We start from the raw sequence: 20,816 nt of genomic DNA, 5'->3' as shown, positions 1-20,816 counted from the left end.
TACATTTAGAATGTAAGATAACAAAATGTTACAAATTAAATAAATGAATTTCAAACAATTATGAGAGGATTAATTGCAGTCTTAAAAGCTGGTTAAAGAAGACAGTATTAGTTGTTTTTAAACAGCAGGCACAGTGTGTACTGAGTAATATAATATTGAAAAGTTAGTTTAATTTTCTCTGTGAATTGCTTTGGTTTTTGGATACAAGCATTATTTTCTAAATCACCGGCTTTTTAGTTTTGCTGTAGAGTCTTAAATTTGCCTCATCATTAACAAACAATAAAAAGACTTGAAATGAACCAAGTTCAATATTGATCAATCCTTTGCTTAGGAAATAATAGACTGTGTTTCATTTAACAGGATGTCAAGGTAATTTATGAACAATGCATGCAAACAATCTAATTACTGTAGATTTTTGTAGCTCTATCTATCTTCTTTTGAAGAATTTTACCTTTTGATATTTGAATATTTTACAGCATATATGATTACCTATAGCCTAATTCTTCTACAAAACATGATCATTTTACACTTGCCCCATTTTTCCTATGGTCCTGCTAATGATTGAAATCTTTCACAAACTCGTTATTAAGTGCAAGTTGTAGAGTTAATTAATTAAGTGCAAGTTATATAGTGTTATGATTAAAAACACCCACACAAATCATTCGAGATCCAGTCACTTCCTTTTCATCATTTTATTTGTAATTGAACAACCAAGTTTTAGAAACAATTTTTTTGTGAAAAGTAAAGGGGAGAAAATGGCTATGATATTGCCTTGGAAACTTTTACATTTTGGAATTTTTGATTTTGAATAAAGCAAAGGCCCATGTCATCAACCACTCAGGACTTGGTAAGAACCATGTTAAATCTACGACACAAAACACAGGAATGTGTCAGATACTTCACAAAATGTTACTGTTAGCTTCACCGGAGAAAACATTTACAAAAATTACACCTAGGTCAATTGTAATCACATTGTCACGAGGAAGGTAGAATGTATATGTACAAATCATGAATCACCATGTCTGTTCATCTGTCTGTGTATATGTACAAATCATATCTGATCCATGTAATATTATTGTAACAGTTGCTTCTGACACATTGGTAACACAACTTTTGCCCAATGTCATGCGATTAGGGAAAAGTAAAAAACACAGTGGGAATAGGTCACAGGGATAAAAAAAATTTTAATTTGTTGTCTAGTCCTATCTTTATAACAAAGAAAAATGGTTTTACCTACAACATGCATTAAAGGTTGCTTACGGAGCGAAGGGTGTGTCATTACCCGATTCAGGGTTATTTTATTGAGGTCAAGGTCACTGGGAGAAAATTCATGTATAGACCATATCTTAGCAGGAAAGATGATTGTTTATACATGTGACAAAGGTTATGTATGATTGAAGAATATGTCATGATTCAGGACTATGATCTTATGAAGAATCAATGTTACATGGATAAAATTATATATATATAAAGTTCTTGTTTAAGCTCGTGTAATCTTTGAGAACAGAAAAGCAGAAAACAATTGTTGCTGGTGGCCATCCAAGATAATTTCAGCAAGGTCATAGAGAGAAAGATGTGGAAGTAAAAAAAAATTGTCCAGGCCATATCTTTGAATCTGAATCAGTTTCACACGGACATTTCACACTCATACTTCAACTTGACCCAAAGGTTGCTTTTTTGTGCATTGACTCTCCATCAAGGTCATTTTTACAGTTGTATTCTGACCTGAAACATGGATTGTTGAAGCTTATTAAAAGATAACCTTCAACGTCTCTATGGCATGCATTTCAAATCTGAACCCATTTGGATTAGCCCACTAGGTGAGGACTGGGGATTAGCCCACTAGGTGAGGACTGGGGATTAGCCCACTAGGTGAGGACTGAGGATTTTGCTGTTCTCACCTTTTCAGAAATGCTCCTTACATATGATGCATTTTACGGAACTCCCATGAACATGTCCCTTTGTAGACTTTCTTCTGTTCTCTAATAATCCTAGTGTATATAGTCTTATTACATGCATGCCATTATTATTGCATGACTGATCTATTTATTATCATCAGTTACAGCGAGGGGATATAATAGTTTGCATGCTCTTCTCTTCAGTATATGCATGATAACTGCAGCGAATCTTGACTGAAAGACGGCAATTCAAATATTATTCATTACAAACATTTTATTGACTTTGATGTAAATTCTCATCACCACATTTCTTGTTTTCTGCTGGTAGAGCACATTGCCCATTAGAAATCCCCTGCAAATTTTCATATCTCAATCAGTAGCGTAGAGTGAATTTCATATAAGTAGAGAACAATGTACATGTATGTATAAAAAATTAGAACTAGATATTTAGAATTGCATTCTGCAATGATGTTTGTAAATTTTATCAATGTTATTCTAAACTTTGTAATATTTTTAAAGATATTTTTTTTGTCCACAAAGTTTATAGATGTGTGCTTACAAAGAGATTTTTTTTTTACTTCACAAGTTGCTAAAGATTTGAATTTTGTGATCACGTTTTTCCCTGTTCACGTTTTAATAATTACGTTCACGTTTTAATAATTATGTGTGTGTTTTAACCCGGGACTAATATTCTCTTTCATTCATTCACTGATTAATTTATGGTGATGGCAGAGAGACCGAGATCTTCGCATCATGGTAAGCACAGGAGGGAATCCTGTTTTTTTCTCTCTTTCTCTTTTAACAGTGTACCTAGTAATTTATTAAAATGTTGTGAAATAGATTTTTAATTTGTATTAATGAGTTTTGATTGCACAATGCAACAAGAGTAGGCGACTAGATGTGGAATACCGAGACTGAGAGATTTTATTGTGGTGTCATAAAGGAATAACACGGAACCACTATATCCTCGTTTATTTCACATTTAACGATGTATATCATGCAGAGAGAGAAAAATAAATTATGAAAGGTAAATGTCAAGCTCAATTCTGAAAACTGGATCATTATGAGCATAATGGTGACTTCTGATTTGATTTTCCAAAAAAGATATGGAGTGATTGGTACTGGTTTAATTATCTGTTTTACTGGTCTCAAATGTACATGTCACCAACAGAACATTCAATATTGTCCCACATCTCAAGATAGAAAATGGGTAATTTTTCAATTAGAAATTACAGAGGATGCCTATGATTATCACTAACAAAAGTAGTGCCTTAATTAATACATTGAGTGTAGATCTCGTCAACAAAAATCTAAAATTTAATTTGACATCTAATTGGGAAATTTCTGGTATGGTTCAAATGTTTTTAAGAATTTTTTTCAATTGATTTTTTACAATGAATTTTTAAGGTGGTCGTCTGATACATGAACTGAATATAGATTTTTGACAGAAAACCCGTCAGACTGACAATGACATATATCATGAAGAAACATGATGCATGCAACCAAAATACAGAGGCTGGGATATTATGCTTGTTTTTGAGAATATTTTTCTTCAAATTAAATTAAGTTCTCAAAATAGAACATGGGAGTCGTGTTTTTAAAAAAAAAACGCGGGATTCAAAAACACTGACAAGATGTTCAAAAGACAGTTATTTCTCTAAGTCACCAGCACTGCATGCAAGTGTTAGGCATTTCAATAAAAGCTAGCACAAGCTTAAATCAGAGGCAAATCACTCTTAATTACAATAATGAATGTTTGCAGTGTATCCGACCTCGTTAAGAATTTATAAATTTTGTGTTATGGTTTTCATGACTGCTATGAAGTAGAATCGCCAATGAAATTTCCTCAGATCTAAGACCTAAGCAATTTTATGAATGCGAGAATGAGATGTCATATGGGGAAAGAATTCAACTTTTTTGTGTTGGTTATAATTTTTACCTTTTGATTGCAGTGCGTATTTTTCAAACTGAGCTCAAAGGTCAAAACAGCAATTAGGTATAGCTGTACTTGTAGTTATAATGTTTTAATTAACAATTGTTAGGCAAATGCATGTGACTTTAGCCTAGTTGCAATCTTTATGAAGCAGGCTGTTTATAGAGAGTGAGTCTGATTTCCCTTAAGATGATTCGTATAAAGACCGATATACATGTAGTCAGTGTGGGTCACTCAATGTGTTTAAAATTGTTGACGTTTGAGGGGGAAAATGTTTTTTAAAAAAATTACCCAGTTAATCGCTTTCCCAAATAGAATGGAATGTTTTGGTTAATATTTCAATGTAACACTCACAGTTTATATTCTATGATATATGGGTTTTCTGGTTATGGTAAAACTATGCTGCATGTATTCATTAAGATGAATTTTTCCCGTTGATCGTATTGCAGATTAACGAGTTAATCATTAACACGGTGGAGACGGAGAGGCAGAGCTATTTTCTGGAACGCTTCCTGATTCGGGGTAAACCATTGCTTTTTGTCGGACCGACAGGAACAGGAAAATCTGCCATCACCAATAGCTACCTCCTTCAGCTTCCTAAGGACAAATACATCATCAGCAATATTAATTTCTCAGCCCAGACGTCGGCCAATCAAACACAGGATATCATCTTCTCCAAGCTTGATAGGTTAGAGGTTATTTTGTTTGGCAAGAAATTAGGCTGAAATTGAATTTTTTATAGCTCAGTTTGTACCACATAAATATTGCTCCGTTTATTATCATTTATTGATATGAAACCATGATAATTACATATATCAGAATTTACAAATCTGAACCTTGTCTTACAAGAGTAATATTATAATAGGAAAAATCGTAATCAATTTATATTAGAATCGTACACAAATCCATATGATTTCCTATACCCACAACATGGAATTGATTTCAGAAAGATATATGTGCAAGATTATGATTTCATGTTAAAAAGGACATAAAAATGTTTAAAGTTTTAAACTAATGGAGATAATTTTCATTAAGAATTCCTGACTGATAAAAATAATTATTTGTGTATTACAGAAGGAAAAAGGGTGTGTATGGGCCCACCCTAGGAAAGAAGCTCATGGTCTTCGTGGACGATCTAAACATGCCTGCCAAAGAGAAATACGGGGCCCAACCCCCCATAGAAATCCTCCGACAATGGATCGACCAGGGCTATTGGTTTGACAGGAAGGACACTAGTATATTAGAACTAGTGGACATTGTGATGGTGTCTGCCATGGGGCCACCAGGTGGTGGGAGGAACAATGTGACACCACGGTTTTTGAGACATTTTAACATAATCGGCATCGAGTCGTTCGACGAGGACACGATGAAGAATATCTTCTCACCTATAATCGAGTGGCATTTTAAGACTTTTGAGAATTCTCTGAGAAAGTTTTCAAGGGTGAGCATATTCCCCTAGATTTGGTGAAGATTATCTGTATACAATTTTAATTTCATTGCAGTTTAATTTTTTTTTTTTTTTCACTGTAATCTAGAACAGCAGTAAGTATAAACTAGGCATGTCATTTATTTAGAATGGACATAAAATCAGGGAATTTAAAACTTTAAAAACAGAATTAGAAAAGAAACCATGAAAATAGCCAAGAGTGAATTTAGAACTGTAATCTGTATAAATAGTTGAGACAGTGTATTTCAATGTGTTATTTGTCCAAATCTTCATGATTTCTTTGCAAGAATGATGGTCACGAATATATATATATATATAGATATATATCATATCATATACAGCCTTAATTTACACTCACCGACCTGCCTACTGAAAGTAAACCTGTCTATCACTAAAGCTGGAGCGAACTAAGGCTAAAAACATTTTCAGAAGTGGAAGAAATGTTTCTTTTTATTGTAGATAATTCTGACCAGCACGTTGGAGATTTACAACAATGCTATTGCTAACTTCCTGCCCACACCCTCCAGGTCACATTATGTTTTCAACCTCCGAGATTTTTCTCGTGTCGTTCAGGTGCGTATACAAAATTCTAAAAAATGTAAGTCCTTTCATTTGGCAGATATTAGTCCATTTCCTACAGACAGGTTTTTCAAAAAAAAAAATATTCTGAAAGTTTGTTCATAAGTAAGGGCTGTTCCAGAAATGATCAAATGGGGGGGTCGGGCGGCAAATGATATTTTTTTGTGTGGGTGGTCGTATTTTTTCATATTTTAATTGGTCCGTGGTTGGACTGTTAAAAAAATATTTATTATGGGTAGTGGGTAGTTTCTATTGTTTTATTTTGTACCACGTGGGTGTTGAGTTTTCAGAATATTTTTATTGTCGCTCTTGTCGTGTTGGTTACAAAACGTCGGAGGGAAAATTGAAAATGTGCTTTCGAAATGCTCTTTCGAAATCGGAAGTAACATAGAACTATTCGAGTTGTCGCTCTTTGCAGCACATAACTGATAGTTGGTAAAATGGGTAGTAAAAACCGGGCCGGGTCAGAACACCTTCGTAATCCGAATTTTTTAGTTTTCTTCGTTATTTTATTTTCGTTTGGTGTGAAACTTCTTAATCACAATGTGGATGATACATTGGATCTTCACTACAAAAATTACGGCATAATTTTGCTTCACTGTGAAAATATCAACGTTTGTTTATTTCAGGTTGGTAAAGTGGGTATCGAGGAAAAATACACATTTTTCTGCGATTACGATTAAACTATGTGAAACAACAATGAAACTACACATGATTTAGATAAATATTATGATAATTTATCACCAAAATGCTGTAGCAATTGTTATGCGAGTCATATATATTTAATATTCACGATTTATTAAAACCCGGGCCAAAAGGAAACCGGATACGGTAACCCGGGCCAGATATTAAAATTCCGAATAAAATGAGGATGTTAGCTATCACGTGCACGATCTCATGAAACGTGACATTGCACGGTTCTTACCACTTGGAGGTATCCTCATAAGAACCATCTTTTTAATATAAATTTTAACCTAACTATCATTAAGTTACTTACGACGGCGTATTCGTGCCAATTTAACCTAGCAGAAAAAATAAAAATAATCGTTTCTACAATTTATTAAATGGTAGAAACGATGTAAAAAGTCGTTTCTACGATTTAAAAAGTCATATATACGATTTAGAAAGTCGTTTCTACGATTTAGGAAATCATAGAAATGATTTAAAAAGTCGTTTCTACGATTTTTAAGTCTCGGATGACATTACAATTGCTTGTCGTCTGTCATCGTGCATTAACAATTGAACATTTTTAACTTCTTGATAAGTATGATCATTCCAATTCCTTTCAAATTTGGTATGAAGCATCTTTGGGACAAAGGGAACATAAATTTCAGGACTCCTACATCCCTTGAGCCTTAAAGGCAGGACAAAAACTGCCACAAAATTGAAGGCCTACCAAAATTGCAATTTTCATGATCCTTAAATTTAACAAGCATATCCAGACTTACTTGAGTGCCATTTTGAAAATAAAATTGATGTACATATGCTGTGTTGTTAATTATTTCATTTAAAAATTAGATATATAATACCATCATTTTATATTATAAATATGCATTCTTCATATCTTGACGTTTTAAGATGTTTTTAAATTATATATCTTTTATTAATAAAGAAATGAATACTAGCACTATAAATACAATATTTTAAGTCATTATTATACAGATCATAATTAGTATGGTTAAAATGTGTTTAATTTTTAATAAATTACCATTTTTTTTAAATTTTAATCAGGCAGGATATACATAGTAATTAATTGCTCTCCATATAATCCTCTTTAAACCCTATCTTCAGTTTAAATATTCATAAAGTAGACATAATTTGTCAGTCGGTGATATTTTTTTAGGACCATTATTATTGGTTAATTAATGAAAGCATTAGCAATTTTAAAAATCAGAATAAATAACGCCGGCCCAGGTCGACCGCATCCGGTTTCCTTTTGGCCCGGGTTTGGAAAAATCGCCGTTAATTAAGATAAAAGGCATTTAAATGGTCAAATAATGCATTAAGTATCAAATTCAACTCTATGTGAATTGAAAAAATGCTAGGTTTTCAGCAGCAGATGCATATTATACAGAAAATATACAATAATGTGTGTTTTGATCTCGCTACCCATTTTACCAACCAGATTTCATAAAATCATTGAATTCCTTACCTATAGGTAATATTATGTGCTAAAATTTGTGGCGAAGACTAAATATATCATTGAGAATATATTCCGTAAGTTTCAAAAGAAACAATGACAAATCAACGAAGAAAACTAAAAAATTCGGATTACGAAGGTGATCTGACCCGGCCCGGCCAGGCTTTTACTACCCATTTTACCAACTATCCACATAACTTTCCATTACGGCACTCTTCAAATTAGAGGCGCGTTTAGTAGGGTCCCTTTGGACGTGATGGCGGCGAACTCTGTTCTGTAGATTATTACAGTTTACAGTGCATCGATTTTGGGAATATTTTGAAACCAATAGGTATTCCGTTTTCTAATAAAAATAGGCAAACCTTAGTTGATTTATACGAGGGTACCGATGCGTTATATTTATCAGTCGGTGTGATGGTGATATAGAGGCCTCCGGGCGCGGGCTCCATTAGAAGACGAACAATTCGTGGAAAAACATATCCATACCCATTTCATTATAATAGCATCGTTTTTCCAACATTCCTGCCATAGATGCCTTTGATTGTTGATGTGACATTGTTTCTTCAGAACTACTGTGATACAATGTCGCACAGGCATTACCGCGTCATTGACTAGAATGTTTGTCCCGAAAACATCGCGAGATTTGTACCGTTTTCATTTTTAAAAATATTTTTGTGGTGGGTCTGGTAAGTTTTTTTTTTTATTAGATGGGTCATTGTAAAATGAGTTTATTAATTTGATGGGTCATGGGGTAATTTTTTTTTTTTTTTTATGGGTGCTTGGTATATAAAAAAGGTGCCTCCCGACCCCCCCCCCCCCCCATGTATTTATTTCTGGAATAGCCCTAACTAGTACTGTGTAGTTTCTCTCTTTAGTTGCACTTCAGGAACATGTACTGTAAACAAGGTTATTTACACGGGGGGGTAAGCACGCCTTTTTCTACGTCCAATATTTCGCTGGGGAAAAAATTGCACGGTAACTGAATATGAAATGTATGATATCCAATATTCATAACTATACACATGGGGAAAATTTACGCGCTTATTACGTGACCGTGTATTTAATGTAAATTTCCCCCACACGTAAATAACCATATTTGCGGTAATTGGAGAGAGAAAAAACTTTACATGCAAATTATATTTTTATTTAATTTTTGCAACAATTGATACAAAAATCATTTGCTGACAATTTTGCTTAAAGGGATGAAGATATTTTGTCTTTTTTAACGTATATAAAATTCGACACAGTAGGAGCTGATGCACTAGCTATTTCAGTTTGGCGTAATCTTGATTTAGAGCGTATTCTATTTGTGATGATAGAGATTTTCATAGTTTAGCACAACTATGAATTAGACTCTCGCTTCACCACCAAAGCCACTAAAATTTGAATTTTACTAAAATAAGTACAATGTGCAGTAATCTTCTTGAGAATTCATAAGATAAGAATTTACAGAAGATAATAATTTAAATGACCCGGGCTGTCTACCCTGTTTTGTTTACAGAAGATAAATAATTTAAATGACCTGTGCTGTAATGATGGACTGTATTGCAGGGTGTCCTGTTGCTGAAGCCGGGAGTTGTGTCAGAGGGAAGCACAGAGAATGGTCAGAAGATCGTGAGGTTGTGGGTTCACGAGGTCTACAGGGTCTTCTACGACAGGCTAATTAATGAAGGGGACAGGGAGATGTTCTTCAAAATGGTTAAGGTGCTTCATTATGTCTTCTTGAAATGCCATAGAGTTCTTTCTAGAAAATCTTATTTCCTGTCAAAATTTCGGATTCAAAGTTGAAAACGAAATTCAATGTGTAGACTTCAGGGGAGAAAAAATGAAACATTGCATTCATGTGCTGTACAATCTACAAACAGCAGTAGGAGAGCATTGCTTATTGGAGGGGTAAATGTGTTGTGTACCACATATATAGTATTGAAACTTGTGTATGTAAACGAAGAATTTTTTCCCCATTTATTTTCACTCATGTGCTGTGAAAAACGAGTTTGATCTGTTTCACAGTTGTCCAAACCATTTTGATGCTGCTACTGTAGATTAATTTGTAAATTTAATTTCACCCAGTTTTGAATGCAACTTTTGGATGTGGGTGAAAATGATTGCATGCACAGTATTTCTTTATCTGGTTTTGATCGCAGACGTGTGTGGAGAGTCAATATAAGGAGAAATTGAATGCGCTGTTTTCCCACATCATGACGGACTCGTCTAAGGGTGTCACCGACGACGACATCCGGAGTTTGATGTTTGGAGATTATCTGTCCAAGGGCAAGGAGGAAAAGTTTTACGATGAAATACTCAACCTTGATGACCTCAGAGAGGTAAGAGTAAGGGGTCAAGGTGAAATAGCAAAACAAAATCGACAGTTTTTAGTTTCCAGTTGATGCTATATATAGATTTAAAAGGTAATGGCAAGTTAGATTTTAGTCAAATTTGACTTTCCTGCAAGTGGATCTAGAAGTTGAATAAGAAATGGACTTGTAAAATGTGACTTTAATTTCTACTTTGGCATATTTGGAATATGACTCTAAGGCTAAAATAAAATATATGTGTTTCCAGTTTCCCGAACTTACCTACTTTATTGCTGCCAACCCCAAAGATTTTATTGACAATATGGATAAATAAAATATAAATCTGCAATTTTCAAACTTGATTTTTTTTTTTTTTTTCGTTTTGCACTCGAGTTTCTCTTATTTTCATTTTGACTACTATTGATCTTCAAAATGTTTGAAAAGTAATTTTAATGTATGTAATGCATTCAAAGTATATCAAAAACTAAGATGTCAAATAAAATGTTTCAATAAAATAAAATGTTTTACCTATCTACCCTACCTAATTTTGGGGAGGGGGTGAAATAGGAAACACACATATATTTCATTTTGGCCTGATAAGTGGTAGCAACATAACAGTAGTGCTTAGAAAATTCTGGATAGAAGTATGATATTTGGAAGAGAAAACTCCCAAAAGAGTAGAGACATAGAATATCTTTTAAATATGAATTGTGAAACTGACATTTATAATTCTACAGGCCATTGAAATGTATCTTGAGGAGTACAACATGATGTTTAAGGCTCCGATGAATCTAGTCATGTTTCGATTTGCCATTGAACACATTTCCAGAATCAGTCGTGTGTTGAAGCAACCCAATGGGCACTGCTTACTTGTTGGTAAGATTTCATATTCATTTATTGTCTACTGGAAATCTTCAAAATGACAAATTTCAGGCTTATTCTTTCTACATATATGTGCAGTGTATATTGAAGGGAGAAACTAACTTTAATTTGATATCTAGGTCAAGGACATAATGATCTAAAGTCAATGTTTTGATGTTTTTGATGCTGTGTTGGGAGGGGATACCACACTTGCTTCTGGTGCCCTTTATTAAGTTTGGAAATTTTGTGTTGTATTTGCTTTACTCTACTACAAGATTCATACTTAAAGGTGGTGGGAATATAGACACCACTGCACAATTTTAACCTCCAAATACAAAAGAATTCCACCAAAAATCTGATGTCTTATTAGGTATTGGTGGCAGTGGCAGGCAGAGTGCGTCGCGGTTAGCTGCATTTATGTCCGACTTTGAACTATTCCAAATTGAAATCACAAAGAACTACACCACCTCGGAATGGAGAGAAGACCTCCGGCGCCTCATGAGGAGAGCTGGCGATGAGGGAACCTCCATGGTCTTTTTATTCGGAGACCACCAAATAAAGGTTGGGGAAACCTTTTAACATGTCCTCTATTTGCTATTTTTCAAAATAAGTATGGTGTATCTTGTAAGACTGGTAATTGATGATGGATGATGATAGTAGTTAAGACTGGTAAGTGATGATGGATGATGATAGTAGTTATACGTTTTGTGGATTTGTTTTATAACGTTGTAGGATGAATCATTCCTGGAGGACATCAATATGATTCTGAACACGGGAGACATCCCTAATCTCTACGATAATGAAGAGAGACTTGAGATTATTGAAAAGGTACACAATATATACGCTATTCTGGTAGCTACTTTACATTAAGAAGACGGTATTTTAAGGTTGTCTTTTTGTAAATTCCAGGGGCGTGATTTTTCCTCTTTTTAGAGGAAATCCTCAGGTAGACTCAATTTTTGAAAAAATAAAACACTGGGTTTGATCTAAAGTGACAGAAAATTATATTTTTCCAGGTAGGGTGAGGTGTTTTCCTCTGATTTCTGAGGAATTCAGTCACATCCCTGAAAATCCCATAGATTTTTAAGTACGATGTGAAGATAAACAATTGTTAGACTAACTTTCGATAGAGCCCAACTTCTGGTGTAAACGCTTTCCCCATCACTCCTATTTGGTGTGTCTATTTATCGTGTTGTCTATTTATAGTGTTGTCTATTTATCGTGTTGATATTGTAGATGCAGCAGTTAGCTATTCAGCAGAACTTACAGATGGAGATGACCCCGCTAAACATGTACAACATGTTCGTCGAGAGAATCCGACGTAACCTCCACGTGGTGCTGGCCTTCAGTCCCATCGGAGATAACTTCCGCAATAGGATTAGAATGTTCCCCTCCCTCATAAACTGCTGTACCATTGACTGGTTCAAGGTTAGCAATCTGATAAGATTATGTATACTCGGTGGTAGTAAACTCTGTATAGATTAAATACAGAGGGAAAGATCTCGCAATAAAGAAAAGCTTTAGTATCACAAAAAGTAACACTTGTGGATCACGTTGTCCTTTTGTCATATGATAACTCTAATGCCAATGGCACATGTGTTCTGCAGACATTGTCATGGATACAAAGACATATGTTTTAATTATTAAAATCAACAATTGAGTATCTTTTATCAAAGAACAAATTCAGACTCGGAAGTTTGTTCACTGTAACTAAACACTGGGTTTGTCTGCCAGTACAGGAGTTATGAACTAGCTGTAACTTATTGTAGGCCTGGCCGGAGGATGCCCTGGAACTAGTGGCAAATAAATTCCTGGAGGATGTAGAAATGTCAGATGAAGTGAGGACGCAGACAATCTTTATGTGTAAACATTTCCACCAGAGTGTGCGGATGCTCTCAGAGAGGTCAGTAACAAGGAGCGTATTGATTACAGGATAGGGGAGGTAACTACTGCAGGTCAGTAACAAGTTACAGGATAGGGGAGGTAACTACTGCAGGTCAGTAATAAGGAGCGTATTGATTACAGGATAGGGGAGGTAACTACTGCAGGTCAGTAACAAGGAGCGTATTGATTACAGGATAGGGGAGGTAACTACTGCAGGTCAGTAACAAGTTACAGGATAGGGGAGGTAACTACTGCAGGACAGTAACAAGTTACAGGATAGGGGAGGTAACTATTGCAGGTCAGTAACAAGTTACAGGATAGGGGAGGTAACTACTGCAGGTCAGTAACAGGGAGATAAAATTGTGAGTTATGTGCAAAAATATTTATCATCAGTTTAAAAAAATTCATGGTTTAAAATTTTATGATATGGTTTATGGCAGTGTTTGGATTTTAGATGCAGCAAAAAAAAGTTGATTTGTTTTAAATCATAATTGCTACAGTACATTCATGATCTAGAAATATGTAGATATATAAGTTCATTTTACATAATTTTCTCTTTATAGCATAGGCTTTAAACTAAATTCTAAACAATGTTTAGAATACCTTTTATATGATATACTGACAGGAAGTTTTTGCTGACCACATTTCAGATATTTTGATACCCTGAGGCGGAGGAACTATGTCACCCCCACATCTTACCTGGAGCTGATCAAAACCTTCAAGAACCTGCTAGATCAGAAGAGAATGGAGATCCTGACATTGAAGAATCGTTACATCGTAGGACTGGAGAAGCTGGAGTTCTCCGAGAGCCAGGTGACATTTAGCAACAAATTTCACATCAGAATGCCTTATCAAGGGAAGCATGAAATGGGGACTGCAGGCTGATATTAGGCTTCGAAAAGTTTATCACTTATTTTCATATCACATACATATAACTGTTAAAAGTGTTATGTAATTAGTTAATTATTTGTTGTTTAATTATTTGTTGTTTAATTAATTAGGGCTATTCCAGAAATAAATACATGGGGGGGGTCGGGAGGCATCTTTTGTATATACCAAGCACCCATAAAAAAAAAAAAAAAATTACCCCATGACCCATCAAATTAATAAACTCATTTTACAATGACCCATCTAATAAAAAAAAAAAAATAACCAGACCCACCACAAAAATATTTTTAAAAATGAAAACGGTACAAATCTCGCGAGGTTTTCGGGACAAACATTCTAGTCAATGACGCAGTAATGCCTGTGCGACATTGTATCACAGTAGTTCTGAAGAAACGATGTCACATCAACAATCAAAGGCATCTATGGCGGGAATGTTGGAAAGATGGGGAGTCCAAATGATGCTATTATCATGAAATGGGTATGGATATGTTTTTCCACGAATCGTTCGTCTTCTAATGGAGCCCGCGCCCGGAGGCCTCTATATCACCATCACACCGACTGATAAATATAACGCATCGGTACCCTCGTATAAATCAACTAAGGTTTGCCTATTTTTATTAGAAAACGGAATACCTATTGGTTTCAAAATATTCCCAAAATCGATGCACTGTAAACTGTAATAATCTACAGAACAGAGTTCGCCGCCATCACGTCCAAAGGGACCCTACTAAACGCGCCTCTAATTTGAAGAGTGTCGTAATGGAAAGTTATGCGCTGCAAAGAGCGACAACTCGAATAGTTCTATGTTACTTCCGATTTCCGATTTCGAAAGCGGCATTTCGAAAGCACGTTTTCAATTTTCCCTCCGACGTTTTGTAACCAACACGACAAGAGCGACAATAAAAATATTCTGAAAACTCAACACCCACGTGGTACAAAATAAAACAATAGAAACTACCCACTACCCATAATAAATATTTTTTTAACAGTCCAACCACGGACCAATTAAAATCTGAAAAAATACGACCACCCACACAAAAAAATATCATTTGCCGCCCAACCCCCCCATTTGATCATTTCTGGAACAGCCCTTAATCATTTTGGTCATATTTATATCTATTTTGAATTGTGTGTATTTTATTTAACTGTTTTAGAACTTGCTCTGATTTCCAGGATTTTTATGCCCCCCTTTGAAAAAGAGGGGGCATATTGTTTTGCACCTGTCGGTCGGTCGGTCGGTCTGTAGACCATGTGTTGTCCGCTCAATATCTTGAGAACCATTCACTTGATGATGATATTTCATATGTGGGTTAGTTATGAGTAGAAGAGGATCCCTATTGTTTTTCAGGTCCAAAGGTCAAGGGTTAATCTACTCTGGACATAGGAATATAATGTCCGCTCAATATCTTGAGAACCCTTTGCTTGAAAGACATCAAACTTGGCACACTGGTACAGCCTAAGGAGTAGATGACCCCTATTGATTTTGAGGTCATATGGTCAAAGGTCAAGGATCAAACTGGGCATAGGAATATACTGACCATTTAATGTCTAGAGAACCCTTTGCTGGACAGACATCAAACTTGGTACGCCAGTACATCTTCAGAAGAAGATGACCCCCATTGATTTTGAGGTCACATGGTCAAAGGTCAAGGGTCAAACTGGACATAGGAATATACTGTCCGTTAAATATCTCAAGAACCCTTTGCTTGACAGACATCAAACTTGATACACTGGTACATCTTCAAGAGAAGATGACCCCTTATGATTTTGAGGTCACATGGTCAAAGGTCAAGGGTCAAACTTGACATGGGAATATACTGTCTGCTCAGTATCTTGAGAACCCTTTCCTTGACAGACATCAAACTTGGTACACTGATACGACTTCAGGAGAAGACGACCACTATTGATTTTGAGGTCACATGGTCAAAGGTCAAGGGTCACACTAGACAGGAATATACTGTCTGTTCAATATTTTGAGAACCCTTCACTTGACAGACATCAAACTTGGTACATTGGTACATCTTCAGGAGAAAATTACCCCTATTTATTTTGAAGTCACATGTTTAAAGGTCAAGGGTCAAACTGGACATTGGAAGATACTATCCGTTCCATATCTTGAGAACCCTTTGCTTGACAGACATCAAACGTGGTACACTGGTACGTCTTCAGGAGAAGACGACCCCTATTGATTTTCAGATCACATGGTCAAAGGTCAAGGGTCAAACTGGACATTGGAATATACTGTCTGCTCCATATCTTGAGAACCCTTTGCTTGACAGACATTAAACTTGGTACACTGGTACATCTTCAGGAGAAGACGACCCCTATTGATTTTCAGATCACATGGTCAAAGGTCGAGGGTCAAACTGGACATTGGAATATACTGTCTGCTCCATATCTTGAGAACTCTTTGCTTGACAGACATTAAACTTGGTACACTGGTACATCTTCAGGAGAAGATGACACCTATTGATTTTGAGGTTGCGTGGTCAAGGGTTAAACTGTACATAGGAATATACTGTCCGCTCAATATCTTGAAAACCCCTTGCTTGACAGACATCAAACTTGGTACACTGGTACATCTTCAGGAGAAGATGACTACTAATTATTTTAAGGTCACATGGTCAAAAGTCAAGGGTCAAATTGGACATAGGAATATACTGTCCGTTCAATATCTTGAGAACCCTTTGCTTGACAGACATCAATCTTGGTACACTGGTACATCTTCAGGAGTTGATGACCCCTATTGATTTTTAGGTCACATGGTCAATCCACTCTTGACATAGGAAGATATTGTGTGCTCAATATTTTGAATTGATCATACTACTCTCAATTAAATGATGTGTGTGTGTGTGTATAACCCTTTTCAATTTTACACCATGGGGGGCATATGTGTTTTACAAACATCTCTTGTTTGTGATTGATATATGTACGGTGAATTTATCTGGTGGCAGGTGAACGTCATGCAGCAGGAACTGGTCGATCTACAGCCCAAACTGATCCAGACAAGTAAGGAGACAGCAGAGCTCATAGAATTCATCAGCAAAGAAAGCGTGGAAGTGGAGGCTGTCAAGAAAGTAGTAGAGGCCGACGAGGTGGTCGCCAACAATGCAGCCATGGATGCCAAGGCCATCAAGGTAAGTCAAAGTCATGGATAAAATTTGAAACGGTTCCAGGATTAAGATCTTTTAATCTTTTTTCTGTTATTTGTTTATGTGAAACTTGAAAGCAATAAAATTCAAAACTTGAAGAAAAAAAATCTTTTAAGGAGGTATGGTGTAGAAGCTTAGTTGATTTAGTTTTTGTGTCATAGTTACTGCTTGGAAACCAAGTGTTTAAGATAGGTCATGGTTATACACAATAAGACCTGACTGTAGGGCTATAAATGGAGGCAGGTTCAATTTTTATTAAATGCCCATCTTTAGACGGGATTTATTATGGTACAGCATGTCTGTGTGTCCATCCATATGAGGTTTTCTGTATCTATTTTTATTTCACTGTCATATAACAAGCTGAAACTTGTGGAGCTTCTCTGTGGGCCGCTCAAGATTATTTTACAATTTTGAATCATTTTGGTCTCTCTTACAGGAGTTTTTCTTTGATGTTTGAAAACATTGTTGAACTTAGTAGATTTTTTTGAAGATATTTTACACACAGAGCTCTTGGTTTATCTGTCTGCCTCCTCTCACAATTTATACTCTAAGACTTTTTATTCAGACGTTGCAAAAGAAAATGTATCATTGCTTGATGATGGCTGATTCTACCTTAAAGTAAAGTTCTACAACTCTTGACATTTTTGCCATGTTTACTTATCAATGTCTCAGAAAACAAGCGCCTTAAAAACTTTTCAAATGAATTTTTCTTTTCTGTAGGATGAGTGTGAGGCGAAACTGGCAATCGCCATGCCAGCCTTAAACGCTGCCATCTCTGCCTTAGACACACTGAAGCAAAATGACATCTCTCTAGTCAAGGCTATGGCTAACCCACCCAATGGAGTCAAGCTGGTCATGGAAGCCGTCTGTATCATGAAGGTTTGTGTTAACTCAAATTCACAAAGAGACAAATCCAACGAATGAAGGAGTCATTGTTTCACAAAACTAAATGTGAATACAGGGCAGGTTGATGGTTGATAATAATGACAGATCTGCATGTGAAATATGATATTGTGAAATTTCAGAGCATCAAACCGGACACCAAAGTGGATGCTAATGGCAAGAAGATGGAGGATTATTGGCCCTCAGCGAAAAGGGTCTGTATTACTTGTATTAAGTGGTGGGAATTTATTGTGTGTACCAATGCATCAATTGTCAAATCAAAAGAGGCTTAATGAAAATTTAAAAGGCACATTTATGCCCCAAAGATTAGGGGATTTTTTTGGGGGTGGGGTGGGGGGTGGATCTTTTTGCTTGTCTGTCTGCAATTTTAAAAATGGATTTACTGTTTGATTGGCACAAGGTAGAGAGGCTTCATACTTTGTGGTAGGAAAAACAAGGTCAAAGATACATTGCTGACAAAGGTCAAGGTAATTTTTTCAAGGATGAGGTCAAATTTGCTGCCTTAAAACCCTGTCAAGCTCAGGAGCATAGTGTTTCATGAACAATGAACTTCTTGTTTTGATTGATTGCAGATATATTGGAATTCTCGATTATCTGTGGCCCATTAACGTATCTGTTGCATGTTTTTTAATCGAGTCATAGGGAATATGACTGACAAAAACTGATACATTTTCCAGATGTTGGGAGATATCAAGTTTCTGGATTCGCTGAAGGAATACGACAAAGACAATATCCCGGTGCCGGTCATGAAAAAGATTCGGGACAAATACATGAGCAATCCGGATTTTGAACCCAGTCTCATCCGCAATGTGTCATCCGCATGTGAGGGTCTCTGTAAATGGATCCGAGCCATGGATGTGTACGACAGTGTCATTAAGGTGAGTCTTCAAAAGTTGAATTTAAGGTCATTTTGGATCAATCTAGGCAGATATTAAAAATGATGACATTGTTGGCATTGGGGTTTGAATTTGTAGAAAGTTTCAAAATGAGAGAATAATAGTAACAGTTGCCAATTTCAAACCTTGCTGATACCAAATCATGATTCTTAAACAGAGATAAAGCATCTGTGGCTTGTTAATGTTTGGAGTTATAGAATGCAACTTCCGACTGCTTTATAGGTGGTGGGACCTAAGCGTAGAAGTTTAGAAGAGGCAGAAGCTGTATTGGCCACACAGATGGCAAAGCTGCACCAGAAGCAGGCAGAATTACAGGCCATCACCGACAAACTGAATGGCCTCAAAGATCAACTCAAAACCAAAGAGGAGGAGAAAGTGGTAAGATACAATGTCAAGTTGATCTCCAGTGTGGAGTCCTTCTCTTCTTATCTCTACTGAGGTGTTTGTGTACGATTTCCTTATCCTCAATTTTTTTATGTTGTTTAAGATGATGATTATTTATTTCAATCTTTTTGTAGAATTTAGAGGAAAACATTGAACTGACCAAGATTAAGATAGAAAGAGCAGAGAAGCTTATTAGTGGACTGGGAGGAGAGAAAGATAGATGGACAAATGTATGTAGTTTTAAAACAATTCTTAGTTGAAGAATTTGGTATTTACAGTCTTTAAAGCAGCTAACTTGGTCAGTTTTCAAACAGGTAGTAGTCCACTAAATATGTTGAAGTATAAGGCCATTTATGAAAAATGCAGCAAATTAATATTTCTAATTTTTATATCACTATTCAGGACATGGTAGTGTATATTGTCTCTTAACTTAATTGTCAAGTTATTTAAATGGTGCATGGATTAATACAGTATCATTTTGTGTAATTATGTTAACCATCTTTTTATTTTATTTCAGAATGTGCAGGAACTGAGCGAGACGTACGATAACATCGTGGGGGACGTCCTTTTGTCTGCCAGCGTGGTAGCTTACCTGGGGCCGTTCATTCTGGACTACCGCCAGGAGTGTCTGAAGGAGTGGTACGCCATGTGTGCGGAGCGCAACATTCCGCTGTCTGAACACTTCTCACTGTATACGACGCTCGGGGACCCGGTCAAAATCCGAGACTGGCAGATAGCAGGCCTTCCTGTCGACAAGTCAGTGTCACACTTCAGTCTCTTGTCTTTTGGTGGTAGAAAATATTGATAAGATGCATAGAACAGGAATAAGATGCATAGAACAGGAAGTTTTACAGGCTGTGTCCAAACATTGAAACAATTCACAGAATTTGCAGGCTACCAGCCATTCTTATGATATTACCAGTGCCAATAATGAAATGCACTGTCAATTTAAAACCATCCAAAGTAGTTAATTTTAAGTGGCTAATACCTGGTTGATTTCAGAAACTCTTCGACATGTCAATTCAACTACTTACATGAGTACTATAGTTTCCTGAATATACACAAGGAATACTTCTTTGCATTAATACATCGCACATTTGTAATCTGAAAGCACTCTCAGAAGTTATAGTTTAGTATCATTTTTGATTAAAGTATTGGTTGTCTACGACATCAGTGCAAACAAATTTCACTGTCATCGACAGGTATATTTAACCCTGAGTTTTATTTCATATCCATGTACTTAAGTAAAACTCTGCCTAATTTTCCAGCTTAAAAAAATGGAGAAGGTAGAAATGGTGCCAATTAAATACTTTTTCTGTTACAGCTATTCTGTAGAGAACGCAATCATTGTGATGAGTGCTAATCGCTGGCCCCTGATGATCGACCCGCAGGGTCAGGCCAATAAATGGGTCAAGAACATGGAGAAAATGAACAAACTAGAAGTGGTTAAGATGTCCGATGTCAACTTCAGCAGGAATCTGGAAAACTGCATACAGGTATAGTGACTGTGGAATTAGGAAATCTCATTGCGAGAACGTCTGTCCCCTCGCAAGAAAG

The 20,816-nt window shown here is 36.0% G+C and overlaps 1 protein-coding gene across 7 annotated transcripts in view; it reads left to right on the top strand.

Annotated features, from left to right (window-relative positions):
- The window catches only part of LOC125653814 (dynein axonemal heavy chain 3-like), an 86,071-nt gene that overhangs the window by 39,182 nt on the left and 26,073 nt on the right, over window positions 1-20,816 (top strand). For 6 of the 7 annotated variants that reach the window (XM_056143553.1, XM_056143552.1, XM_056143551.1 and 3 more), the window contains exons 38-57: window positions 2,631-2,654; window positions 4,281-4,519; window positions 4,906-5,272; window positions 5,738-5,851; window positions 9,549-9,701; window positions 10,142-10,321; window positions 11,029-11,167; window positions 11,523-11,713; window positions 11,885-11,980; window positions 12,389-12,580; window positions 12,922-13,055; window positions 13,687-13,849; window positions 16,879-17,061; window positions 17,797-17,955; window positions 18,102-18,173; window positions 18,657-18,857; window positions 19,098-19,253; window positions 19,394-19,489; window positions 19,777-20,015; window positions 20,584-20,755. In XM_056143553.1, the coding sequence (XP_055999528.1) occupies window positions 2,631-2,654; window positions 4,281-4,519; window positions 4,906-5,272; window positions 5,738-5,851; window positions 9,549-9,701; window positions 10,142-10,321; window positions 11,029-11,167; window positions 11,523-11,713; window positions 11,885-11,980; window positions 12,389-12,580; window positions 12,922-13,055; window positions 13,687-13,849; window positions 16,879-17,061; window positions 17,797-17,955; window positions 18,102-18,173; window positions 18,657-18,857; window positions 19,098-19,253; window positions 19,394-19,489; window positions 19,777-20,015; window positions 20,584-20,755 (3,270 nt within the window). The remainder of the gene's footprint in view (window positions 1-2,630; window positions 2,655-4,280; window positions 4,520-4,905; window positions 5,273-5,737; window positions 5,852-9,548; window positions 9,702-10,141; window positions 10,322-11,028; window positions 11,168-11,522; window positions 11,714-11,884; window positions 11,981-12,388; window positions 12,581-12,921; window positions 13,056-13,686; window positions 13,850-16,878; window positions 17,062-17,796; window positions 17,956-18,101; window positions 18,174-18,656; window positions 18,858-19,097; window positions 19,254-19,393; window positions 19,490-19,776; window positions 20,016-20,583; window positions 20,756-20,816) is intronic. The other variant, XM_056143554.1, reaches the window with a different exon arrangement.

Source organism: Ostrea edulis, chromosome 7 (assembly GCF_947568905.1).
Source record: "Ostrea edulis chromosome 7, xbOstEdul1.1, whole genome shotgun sequence".
NCBI lineage: Eukaryota > Metazoa > Mollusca > Bivalvia > Ostreida > Ostreidae > Ostrea > Ostrea edulis.
The sequence above is the reverse complement of the archived record's forward strand: the minus strand, read 5'-3'. Positions and strand labels throughout refer to the sequence as shown.